The sequence below is a fragment of the Rissa tridactyla genome, chromosome 3 (genome assembly GCF_028500815.1).
Source record: "Rissa tridactyla isolate bRisTri1 chromosome 3, bRisTri1.patW.cur.20221130, whole genome shotgun sequence".
Taxonomy (NCBI): Eukaryota; Metazoa; Chordata; class Aves; order Charadriiformes; family Laridae; genus Rissa; species Rissa tridactyla.
Window position 1 is genome coordinate 29,297,064 of NC_071468.1, and position 13,223 is coordinate 29,310,286.

At 36.6% G+C, this 13,223-nt stretch overlaps 1 protein-coding gene across 25 annotated transcripts in view; it reads left to right on the top strand.

Annotated features, from left to right (window-relative positions):
* PPM1B (protein phosphatase, Mg2+/Mn2+ dependent 1B) overlaps positions 1-13,223 on the top strand; it is a 91,915-nt gene that overhangs the window by 34,941 nt on the left and 43,751 nt on the right. For 22 of the 25 annotated variants that reach the window (XR_008465224.1, XM_054194014.1, XM_054194015.1 and 19 more), the window contains 2 exons: positions 2,576-3,439; positions 5,352-5,469. The exons of 2 other annotated variants lie outside the window; for them this stretch is intronic. Coding sequence is in view for 22 of the 23 variants with exons in the window: in XM_054194014.1 (XP_054049989.1) it covers positions 2,594-3,439; positions 5,352-5,469 (964 nt within the window). In the remaining variant the exon portion in view is untranslated. The remainder of the gene's footprint in view (positions 1-2,575; positions 3,440-5,351; positions 5,470-13,223) is intronic. One more of the 25 variants, XM_054194029.1, reaches the window with a different exon arrangement.

Sequence of the window (13,223 nt, forward strand, 5' to 3'; positions counted from 1 at the left end):
CTTACAGTGCATAACACAAGGTTGTGTAGTTATTTTATCTTCATCTTTGTTATCACAGGTAATATAATTAGAGGCCCGTGGATGGTGACTGCAGAGATAAAGAATAAAGATAATATTTGTGGTTTCTTGTGTGTGAAATTCTTTAGATAGTATCATAAAATTGAACTGATTGGGAAGGTGGTTGAAGTTTAGGATGGATAGCTTGTGTTTGAAACACTTAATGACTTTTCAAGTTGTTAAAAGTACAGAAAGTATTTTGAGAATGTTAGGTGCGGGTTTGAAGGCATTCCGTAACTTGCTTTTTTGTATTAGATGTGACATTAGCTGGGAAATTGCTACTTCTGGTTTTGCTTTATAAAATCCAGTTTGAGGACTATTTATGTTTATATGGAGTAAAATCAAATTGGCAACAACCTTGGAGCACGTTCTCTTAATTTGACTTTACTATAGATTCTGCAGCTGAGGACTGTAACTTGTACATGGAATGCCCATTTTGGAGAGCATAAAAGGCTCAGGACACTTTCTTTGGTGTCACACAATTTTTAATTTTTTTTTTAATGGCTACTTAAGACAACTTACTAACTACAAGACTTGTGTAATAACATCAGACTTCTTGATAGCAGAAGATTGGTACGTAGAGACAGTTAACTGTTATGCAAGTGTAGAGTTCCCTAATAAATGAGAAATGATCAAAAATCATGGTACTATCTCAGAGCCAAACTAGAGGGGATAATTGCACAGTGTTAGCATTTATACTGTCCATGCAAAACCTCAATTTCTAGCTGAACATTTAAGAAATCATCTTCTCTAGCAAATCTTTCTAAACCTGGGCTCTCATTAGTGTTTTATTTCATGTCAGAACAGATAATTTGAAGACGGATAACTTCTTTTTTTTTTTTTAAAGAAAAAATACATCAAGTTATATGATGATCAGTCTCTTACAGAACCACATTGCTCCTTTTGCATAATGTTGGTAGCACCTCAATCAAAGGCCATTAAACCTGAATTAAGACAGACAGTAAAACTAGACAAAAAAAGTAAACCGGATAAGGAGTTGCTGCAGTATTTGGGGAAGTTTGTCTAAATTTGTATTTAAGTAAGAGTGGGAGATACATTTCAAAAGAGACATAACTGGTGAGCAAACTGTTGTGGTCTGTGGAATGTAGGAGATCCCTGGCACTTCATGGAGGTCACTGTAGAATTTTGGATTATCTGGAGGAAAGTCGTAAAGTTTACCCTGAAAAGGGAGGTGCTGTGCAGAATCTAACTGTAATCTTTTCCTCATTGCATTGTACTGTTCTTTTTATCTCTCGTGTCAGACAAAGCTGTGTATGCCGAAAATGGGTTTAGATGAGGGGAATGGCAGAAGTAAGGATTTTTTAACCTCTTTTTCTGATGTGGTAACAAACTCTTAAACCAGAATGAGATTGTCATGACTCTACAGGCTTGGTGTGTACTAGTATGCCAGAGACCTAGTGACTGACTGCTCGGGATCAGCAGTCACAGCAGAATTGTCTCAGATTCTTTTTGGATGAAGGTTGCTATAGTTTCCACATCCAGTCACTAAGGGTTTCATAGGGTAGTGATATTTTAGCATAATCAGAGGTTGTGGTATCTGGGTTTCTGAAGTTCACGCAAAAGTACTATGGGATCTGTGGATTAAAGAATGTATTCTCTGCTGACTTTATAAAGTGCAAGGTAGTCTAGTACAAGAGAGGAAGTCAGAAGTCCTCTAAAGCTTCAACATAGATTACGCACAATTTACCTGCAAGTTTGCTGTCTGGGGATGGTTCTTTCTCGTGTATTTTGACATAGGTCAGCAGATACTGAAGAACTTCTAACTTTCTGTGGATTATTTTCTTGCCTTAGCTCGTATCTCTTGTAACTGGATACATTTTAAAATCAAGATCAATGCATCTTTGAACTTAAAATCACCTGTAAACACATGAACGTCTTTTCAGGATGGTAAAAATAGAAATTATGTTTTATGAAGGACTAAGTATAATTTATTAAAAGAATCCTATGAAAAGTTTTCTTGGATTGAAGTGGGATTTGCCTTGTTGTCTCCTTTGGCAGATGGTCTGCATTCCCCTATTGTCACTTTTGCCATGCTATACAAGAATACAGAAGTAGCCCAGTACATGCAAATCTAGTGAGACCAGTCAGTTCTTATTTATGAAGTATTAGCTTTTCTTCATGCCACAATAAAACTGGAAAGAGAATAGGAGTTATATGGTTGTTATTTTTCCAGCATGAATTAGTTTCTGCAGTGAATGACAAAATTGGCAGGGCTGCAAAGGTATGTGAACTACTTTGCCTTCATATGCAGAGCCTTTAATTTTGATGAAGTAGCTCTTTAAAAGACACAACACCTCACGAAAAATGCAAAGAAGAGTCTGTCACTTACTTCATGTCATTTATTAATTATTCCCCCCACCCCCCATTATAGTTGTCGACCTCAGCACACGTGCATGTTTTATCATTTGTTTTATAAAGAAGAAACACAGGAAAGTGAGAAAAAAGCTTATATGGAGTGGTGGTTTTATAAATAAGACTTTTCTTCTCTGTTTTCCAGATTCAATATTGCATAAACATGGGTGCATTTTTGGATAAACCAAAAACTGAAAAACATAATGCTCATGGTGCAGGGAATGGCTTGCGTTACGGCCTCAGCAGTATGCAGGGATGGAGAGTGGAAATGGAAGATGCCCACACAGCTGTTGTAGGTATTCCCCATGGCTTAGAGGACTGGTCCTTTTTTGCAGTCTATGATGGTCACGCAGGATCTCGTGTTGCAAATTATTGCTCCACGCACTTACTAGAACACATCACTAACAATGAAGACTTTAGGGCGACAGAAAAACCTGGATCTGCTCTTGAACCTTCAGTGGAAAATGTCAAGAGTGGAATCAGAACTGGCTTTTTGAAAATTGATGAATATATGCGCAATTTCTCAGACCTCAGAAATGGGATGGACAGAAGTGGCTCAACAGCAGTGGGAGTTATGATTTCACCTGAGCATGTATACTTTATCAATTGTGGTGATTCGCGTGCTGTTCTCTATAGGAATGGACAAGTCTGTTTTTCAACACAGGATCACAAACCTTGCAACCCAAGGGAGAAAGAGCGAATCCAGAACGCAGGAGGCAGTGTAATGATTCAGCGTGTTAATGGTTCGTTGGCAGTTTCTCGAGCTCTGGGGGACTATGACTATAAATGTGTTGATGGTAAAGGCCCTACAGAACAACTTGTTTCTCCAGAGCCTGAGGTTTGTGAAATTTTAAGGGCAGAAGAAGATGAGTTTATCATCTTGGCTTGTGATGGAATCTGGGATGTAATGAGCAATGAAGAGCTCTGTGAATTTGTTAAGTCTAGACTTGAAGTATCAGATGACCTGGAAAAAGTGTGCAATTGGGTAGTGGACACTTGTTTACATAAGGTATGTAACTGTTTTCTCCAAGCAGCTGTTCTAAAATGGTCTTCTGTTTAGATGGGTACAGTGTTAACAGCAGTTCCTGGCCTATTCTTCCGCTTCTCCCTCTTCCTTTCCCTCAAACTTCTGTACCTATTTGAGTGTATGTCCTTGCTGAAGAATATACAGCTTTATCCTTTGTGCCTGGAGAGGTGATAGCAATTGCAAAAATAAAGGTTCCAGCTCTAAACTTTGTTTCCAAACACAGGGTTTTTTTTATAATGAATGAATACTATGCGAGGTATTTTGTTTGGGGTTTGTTTTTTTTTTTTAGCTCTTTCAAGTTGGGCAGTGTTTGTATGCTTTGCATAAAACCAGCGTTTGCACCATCTCCTCTTCAAGGTGTGCTTTGTCTGTCAACCTGAAGTGCTGTCCTCAGCATATTGTTGTAGCTTAGATGGAGAAGTGCTACTTTTGCATCTGAGCTTGCTTGTACTCCTCAAATTCAGAGTTTGTTCGGAGCAACTACAGGTCGTTCTGCAAATGTTTCATAGGTATACCATTTCCAGCGTTCCCTGAAAAGTCCAATTCTTACTAGTGTAAATAGAGTTCATTTGTTAGGCCATAGATCAAACATGCAATTTTAAGGAAAATATTGAAGTTCAGAATTCTAACACTAAAGGGTAAGTAATTTTTTTCAGAAATAGGGTTGCATTCCAGCATATACCATACACTGTATGATTTGTTGAGATGCTGTGGCTTTCCTGACCAAGCACTTGACCAGCCTTGTTAGAGGATGGTCACTGTAGTATACTTTCAGTAAAACTGAGCCCCGACTTCATGTTTATTTTATAGAGTCAGATTGTGGATCTCTGCAGTTTGTAACGATATTGGAATGTTTTCCTCTGTCTTCAGGATGTGAATTATATCCACATAATGTTAACTGCTGTAAAAGTTAGATGTCCCCGTATGCTTGGTACGAAAGGGAAAATAGAGTAACTCCTGAGTAATTCTGAAGGAATTTATTGTAATGTCAGATTCCTATTTAATTCCTTCAGGAGAAGGAGTTGTTGTGATAGATGATAGGAACTATCTGGTAGGTTGGGTTTACAGAGAAACAATATGCAGTGACTAATGGCACTTGAATTTCTACCAAAAGAAATAAATAATTAAGGTGTTGATTTCAAACCAGGAATTTAAATTATGTTTTTCCTGGATTTCCTTGTAAGAGACTTAGACACTGTGTTTTTAAATTTGCCTGTGAATTATAATTTTGGAAATTAAATATGAGCAGGGAAGTGGTATCAGAACTTCCCAGTGAAGAACTGGCATTAAAGTTAGTATCTGAAAAAGCTGTTGGCTGCTGTTGCTGAGCACAGGATAGTCTATAAGGTCAGCTTGGCCATACCAAATGCATTCATATTTTGTACTTATTTTCTTCAAGTTGCTCTGTGTGACACAGGTGTATTCTGATATAGATTTGTAATGAATGTAAATGTTTTATGTGAATGCTCTCAAACTGAAATAAATTAATAGCTAGCTATTCTAGTAGTCTAGGATAAGTATTCTGCATTTCATTTTGCAACGTAAGTTGTTTTTTAACTTAGCTTAAGGTACCATCAAACGACTGTCTGTCTAATTTCTGACCTGTTTTCTTGATACTATTTTAAAATGGTTGACGTGTAAATAAGTCCCTTTAAATATTTTAAACTTTAAGACTAAGAATGTACAATAAAAATCAGTAAAATTAATTCTAGGGGGTAGTTTAGTTGGAAAACTTAGAGGTTCTTATTAATCAAAATACAGTTTTATTGCAAGGTTTCTTTATTCCCAGGTGTATCTTTAGTACTGTATTTGGAACAAGTAATAATGTGACTAGAATAGAAAAATGAAAAATAAGACTAAAAATCCTAACTCTTCTTTTTTCTTTGTCACATAGGGGAGTCGTGATAACATGAGTATTGTACTAGTTTGTTTTTCAAATGCTCCTAAGGTCTCAGATGCGGCAGTGAAAAAAGATGCCGAGTTGGATAAGTACTTGGAATCACGGGTTGAAGGTAGGAATTCTGTCTTGTTCATTAGAAATGCTATCAAAACCTACTTAAGCATGAAAACGAAAACCCTGAAAGCCATGATGCTACTATATGGTGGGTCACATTCAAGCCTGGTTACAACTCTGAATTTTTGTGTGTCAGGAAAAATGTTTTAAGCCATGTTGTTAGTTTATCATGGTATTCCACAAGCATTTTCTTAATGTGAGCTTTAGGTTTTTACTTCTGTCTTTACAGGTCAAAATGCAACCACTGACCTTGCAGTGTGTTACATCATCTAAGTAAATTGTGATGATGTTAATGTCTTGCTTAGAAAATATCATTAGAAGGGGTACTTGTGGTACTTGCTCCCTTTTTTTGTGCAAGTTTTTGACAAAAAGAAAAAGCTGTATTGGGTTTTCATCATGGGACAGCTTATTTATCTAATTATCCAAGCTTTTTTAACTGCTTCTATGTAACACAGCTGTGTTATTTTTCGTACCAAAACTTTAAATGCACTTTTGTGAAAACTTAACAGAGCATAAATGATCAAAATACCTATGAATACAAGAGCTTTAAATCATCCCTTTGGCTTCTGAATGCTTACCAAGTGTCTGTGTATGTGTGACTAAAAAACATTCCATGGAGGACTAAACTTAATTTCTAACCAGTTTCATTTAGTCACTGATTTTTTTTTACCTCTACTTATGCAAAAGGTTGAATGCAACTTCTTCCCTTAAGCAGAAACAGTGAAAGGAAAGTTAACTTGACTAAGAATGAGAAGACTTGCCCTTGTATATACTCGCTGCTTTTTTGCAGCATTCTTATGGTCAGAAAAACTGACGTTTGAAGCAGGCTTTCAAACTCCTGCTTCTAATTCAAAATGGTTTATGACTGGTTAAGACTGTTCTAAGTACACAGCTGTGTCTTTTCAGTCTTCTCAATTATTTTAGTCATCCAGGTATAGCTCAGTTTTCGAAGAATTGACTGAAGTTCAGGGCTGGTATTGAAAGTTTGCCTTTCTTTATAATATTGTCCTTGTGTTGGCACAGGTTCTTCTAGAAGCAACCCAGGCATGAAAATAGCTGAGTTCTTAGAACAGTTTGTCTTGCTGTTACAAATGTTGCTAGGATAATACTGTGAAGTAGCATCATTGGAGAGAAGCAGTCATCAGAGGTTTTGAAAGCCTTGTTGTTACGATTCTGTAAACTTCTATAATCTCATCAGAAGAGTACTGAAGCACTGTCACCCACTTCTGGTGATGCAGCTTATTGACCAATTTATTATAGCAACAGTATTCAAGGAAGGAAAGGGGTTTCTGAAGAAAAAGCTGGCTGAGATAATGTGCACCCTTTTTTGACTTGTTTCCGGCCTGGACCAGAATATTCTGATTGCTAGATCCAAGTTTAACTGTGCTTCTTGCAAAGGTGTCCTTTCATAGGTGGATAAGGAGTTGTGCAGCCGCCTTGGATGTATTTGTTCCAGGTGCTGAGGCCAGTGGTTTAGCTTTATAGTGTAGTATTGCTGTCCTGATGGTACTTTTCTGTGTTCATATTGAAAAATGTGATATTGGCAGTCTACAGGACTACTCAGTAGAGTTCCATGAAAGTAACTTTAAGTTTGGGTGCCAAGATGCTTGGGATTTCGCAGGTCAGAACCAGCATTTAGTCACCATCTTGAGACTGTAACAAGGTCTCAATGACATAAACCACAGCTCTGGCCACTGACTGCCTGAGCTTGCGCGTTATTTAAGAAAAAAGGTGTGACTGACCAAATTTTCTCAAGGTGGATCCAGAAATGTGCCAGGCACCCAAGCATGGTGTGTATAATCTGTAGAGGTAAAATACTTCATTTCCTTTCTCATAACTATTTGAGAATTGCTAATGCAAGACTCCAGCACTGTCACATATGAGATAGATGACACTTCTGTTTTTCTTGTTGGTTTTGGTTTATTTGAATATCTGAGACACCTGTTGACTTCTTAACATGCTGTAATGGGTACCGAAAGGACTGATTTGATGTGCTTTTATTAGAAAGTAATTCGTATCCAGTAGCATTAGGTATAAGTAAGAAGTAATCTCTAGATTCGAGGAGATCGGGAATCTTCTGAGAGTTTAGCAAAAATTCCACAGCTAAACATTCATAACTCTTCTTAACACTAATTCAGTGTAAAATGCAACAGTGACGTGGAAGTGTACATGCTGCCACTGTAACCTGTTTTCTGGGGACAGCTGTTAGTTCAGCCACTTCAGTGTAAAAAACTCTCCAACTTATTTTAATGCTAGAAATGACACTTAGTGTAGATATTTGATCATTTAATTTTTCATTCGTGTGAAACAGCTGTGAGAATCACTCAAGTTCTTTGTCTAGATATCTTTTTTTATTGCACTTTTACTTAAGCTAGTGGGGTAAATTTAGAAATTTGTGTTCACATCAGTGTCCCAGTAATGTAGACAGTTGATGTAACAAACCTTAATTTTTAAATATATATATATATATATATATATATATATATATATATATATGTAGTCCTTCAGGCCACAATACAAGTTATCTCTGAACGCGCTGGCGTTGTGCGTGGTGTCCTTCTCTCTTGTTTAAATGGGATCTAAATTGAAATGGCTTGCATATTTGTAGTTTCTGTTGAGATTAGAGAGTGCAAATGGTCACTTCAAATGCTAACTCAGGCACGTTTCTCAGAACTTGGCTTACATCCCAGGCTTCCTAGATGGCACTAGTTAAGATAAATACCTATTATCTTCCTATGTCTGAGTAGAGTACACGAGCTGTTAATAGGCTCTGGGAGGGAGCCAGAGGCAGTTACCTGCGCTGACAGCAGTCAGGTGTGTACACAGCGGTTACTGGTTAGTATTCCCAGCGTCTTGGTGGTTCCTCTCTCAATTAGCAAATGAGTGAACAAAGTATGGAACTGCAGTGTATTTTATTGCTTTCATAAGTGAATGTGAAGAAGATTAATGGAAAAGCTGTCAAATAACTTCTTATTGAAAATGTCGTAGGAAGCGCTATTTGCTAGTAACAATGCAGTGTTGTAGTGTAATTGTGTTACTACTTGAATGTATCAAAATAACTTCTCAGCAGAAATGTGTTTTAGCTATATCGTTGTATCTAACAAATACCACACACACCAAAAGCAAGTGGAGAGTTTGTGGTCTGAACTGCTGCAGAGCCATTCTGAATGTAACTCGATTGTTAAGCTTAAACGCTCCAGAGAAGTGAGCTGCTTGAAAGCTTGGACCTCTGTTGCTTCAGCTCTTCTGGTTTTGTTTTGTTTGGTTGGTTTTTTTTTTTTTTCTGCATGAGTTCCCTGTGTCATTCTGTGTTCTGCTAATTGGACAGAGTGCAAGGCCTTTAAATGTCAAGTATTTAGCAAGGAATGAGAGCATATTTGAGGAAATTCTGTCAAGAAGTAGAGAAAATAAAGGAAACAGACTTCAGAGGAACTTGGAATGTTCATCTCTTTCCTAACAAATTTTTGCATTCATAATAAATTCTATGAAACTGTCATGTTGACGTGATATCCTTACTTTTAAAAAAAGAGTTGTTGGACTGCAATTTTTACCTTAACATTTGTGCCTTGAGTATTACTAATTCAGAAATGATACAGAGAAGCTTTAACAATGTTTCAAACCACTAAAAAACATGGGGAGAATTGTTTGGAAAGGTGTTGGATTCTTTTAAAAAAAAAAGTAGTCCAATTTAAAGGTTTAAGTAGTGAGCAGAAACGCATTTAATGTTAAAAAAAAAAAAAGCAGGGGGGAGAGAGTATGATCTCAAGTGTTGGAGTAGTAAGGATAAGTTTTGGAAGGTGGGAACGTCCTTTTATGTAGGAAAGGACAATTGCCATAATCAGTTTTGCATTCATCTTTAGACTCAGCGTAGTCTGGAAAACAGCGCATAAGAGCCGTGCCTGAAAGGTTTAAATTGCCTTCAATTCTAAAAACTTAAAGCCTGGTAGATAAGTTGTGATGTTGTTAATATGGATTTGATCTTCTCTTCTATTTTCTGTTCAGAAGACAGAAGTTGGATTTCTTTAGATGTATTCTAAATATCTTTTACACCTTAGCATAGTCTTCTTCAGGGAAGTATATTAGTTATAATTTATTTGTAGTTCTGATGTGTTATGAAGCTCTGAACATGGTACGCTAAGCAGCTTAGTCCAGGAATCTGTGTTCGTTTACAGCAAGTGATTGTGTATACTGAGAATCTGTAATAGATTTACTAATGCATAAAATACCAGACTAGAGGATGACTGTTCCTTTCAAAAGGCAAATAATGGCCTTTGTTCATGTTAAGTTATTGTGTGCAACAATGTTTCTTTTTCTGTTAAAGAATTAACGGATCACAAGTTACTTGCAGTTGGTTGATAGCCGATTCACACCTGTAGTAAAAACATTCTGGAAAAAAAAAATCAGCTTGTCTTAGAACTACTAAGCTGCAAAGATGGAGATGATGTGAAAAATACAAACTATGAGTTCTTAGATACTCTTGTCTTTCAGTAAGTGACTAACTTTAAATGAGGGCAACGTTGGCACTTAGTATAAAATCCCTTGAGACTTCCTGAAGGATTTTTAGTTTGATCAGTGGTATCTGTTCTTAATGAATGTACACTGTTCAATATGGAATATTTTTCTGTGCTCTTGTGGACTTTAAATTTCAAGCTGACTGGACTAACCCATCAAACCTTTTAGACGACAGGTTTTTTCACTGCTACACTTGAGCGTTTTAAGCGCTGGCTTGGAGAGAAGGGCATTATTTGATGTATGCTTTTGTTTGTTTTAAAAAATAAAATAAAAAAAATCTGTGTCAAAAGCAGTTTAATACTTATTCATGTAACACTTGTAGTCTGTCTTTGTACATTCCTAAGTAGACTGCTAAGATCCTGTGTATTTGTACAATGAGTTGAGTTAGTAGTTCCTAAAATCTTTCTAGAGTTATTAAAACAAGAGAGAATTATTGTTTTAATACCAAAACAGAGTTTTTGTTTTAACAATTATTAAAAAACCAAACTTGACAAGTCATAGTTTACGGAGATTTCTAGGGGAAGAACTGTACACCAAAGCTTTTGCTAGTTTGGGTCTTGAGGTTGACAGAATGTGTATGACTGCATTCCAAAGCTGCCTGTTCAAGAGAATTCCGAAATACCTATGAGACTGTAGTGAGTAGCTTGTGATTGAGTCATTTATGATGGTGAGCACAGCCATGCTTCAGTTTTGAATCACTTAATTCGTTAATTTCCAAAGTAAGGCAGGTGTTGGACAGTAGTTAAGTTATGCTAGGTCAGTCTTTTCTTAGTGCCACTTCCAAATGCTACTTTCTGTTCTCTGTTCTTCAGAGATTTGAAGTTTGGTCACAGGAACAGAAGTCAGTTCAATTCTCTAATATGTTTCACTTTATTTGAAAGGGTGTGTCAGACATGCAGTTAAAAAAACAAGACCAAAATCACACTAACCCCCCCAAAAATCATAAATAGGGGCACATGTTCTATGCTGGCTTAAACAGTCTTAATAGTAGATGAATACTGATGGTGCATTTTACATATGTGGAATATATACCATATATATAACTGATTTGTCATAATCTAATAGCTGGAAATCAAAGGAGATACTGGAACATAGAAAACTTGTAACGCTGTCTGGTTGGGGACTTGCATTATATAAAATTGAAATAAATCTTTTTCTGAATTTTCAAAATGGTTATCTTGGAGGTAAGTGTTAGGTTTTCAGTGAAAAGTACCTTAGGAGTAGACTTTGTACAGGACTCATGGATTTGCATGTATGATAATACCAGGAAATTATTCTTTAAGTGTCTGAATTATATTAGCACTGCAGATGTAAAATTTTCTGCAATTGTGTTTTGCACATTGAGGGGAAAAAAGTTTAATTGCAGGGTTAATCTTACATCATAGAGATGAAGGTGAAAAACCTTGTAAATGCCTATAAATCTGTTTCTGAAAATGTTTGGTTTCATTCTTTAGTGGCCTTTGTCAAACAAATCCACAGTGCACGTCTGCTAACTGATATGTAATGAAAAAAGGTCAGGCTTGGTCATTTGCTTTATTCTCAACTTTTCTGTTAGGAAGCTCTTTTTTTTTTTTTTTTTTTTTTTTTTTTGAGAGGGGACGTATTCTGGATGAAATTAGTCAACCTAATATCAGGAAGAGAAAAAGGAGATGCTCAGTTTCACCAAAATTCCTGATTTGGCACCTTCTAGAAATGGAGCAAAGGTGCTCATGGTTCAGTTCAGCATTCCCTGAGAAGTGGTTATACAGCATAAAGTAAAAGTTTCCAGTACCAAGAAATCTACAGCAATCCTTAGTTGTGGTTGCTTTAATTCCCTTTTAAGAAGATATAAAAATTTTATGCTTGCATTAATATTTAGTAATTGCTTACTTCTGTAGCCTTTCTTCTTATTAATTCTTGCTATTTGTCTGTTTTTAGTATGTACAGAACCAGATGTGCTCTTGGTATAAAAAGTGGTATATGCTTAAGACGTTTACTATCAGATCGGACTCAGCAAAATTATATTATAGTGGTATACGATCTACTTCTGGGTAGAACTGTACAAAAGGATGCAATGTATATGAGGACTTGTGGCTGATTTTTTTGAATACTTACGAATACGTGTGGAAGATTCAAGCGAACATATTCATCTGTCACTTCTTTTGCTGGCCATGATTCATTCGTAATGCGTGGATGTATGACAATATGCATAAAGTTTCATGGAAGAATGTTTAATCGCTTCTAGTAGTAGTATGCCTAGCTTACTCATTGCAGAGATTGTATGGTGCTGACTTAAAATTGAGGTTTAGAAGCCTAGTGCCTTATTTGTTACAGGGTAGTAAAACTACTCTAATAGTAGTACGGGTTTTGGGGGGCTTTCCTACAAAACCCCCTGATACGGAGTAAGCAAGAACCTTGGAAGCACTTTGTTGAGTTTAGTAGTCCTGAGAGAAGCTTACATATCACTTGCTTTCTAGATAGGTGATAGAGATCAACAAGGATTTAAATACCAGGAAAGTTGGGATGTAGAGTTTAAAGTAGGTAAGGGATGTGCTTCTCTAGTAACTTCAGAAACTCAAATTGTAGCTGCTTCTGGCTTTAGGTGCAGGCTCCAAATCAGGCATTCAGAATATAATCAATTGATTGTAAGATATTTAAATGATTTGTTTATTTTTGGGTAGTAGCCAAGGTACAGGCTGACTGAAGTGTTTTAGGATGATATTTGAGAGGAGTCATTCTTCTTAATTCTTTTGTTTTGTGTCTCAAAGAATTTTTATCTAGAACAACGTCTACAGGAAATGGCACTCCGTTCCTTAATTTAGTTGATTTTCAGGAAAAAATTCTGTCTTAAATATGCAACACATGCATACAACTACAATTTGTAGATAACTTAGTGAACCTCTTTCTGCTGTGGTAGTAGTTGAATGGCTAGAGGATGGTGACTGGAAGCTGGTAGTGTTATGCCTATGTGAATGTATATGCAGCTATTGCACGTTTGCCTTACAGCATCTTTGATGAATAAGAACATGTGAAGATTTACTTCAGTTTAGGCAATTCTCTTCCAAGGTAGAAGAACTTATTATTACTGGACTTGTGTGATACTTCTGCTTTGGAAATGGAATACCATATTATTAATTAATCGCCGTCAGTTCTATATTCTGTTTTGTCCGCTTGAGTGATAATGGACCATTACCTATGCCTCTTTATTGCATGATGGTCGCAGTGTTTATGCGCAGGAGATTCAGGCCTTTGGGAATTCAA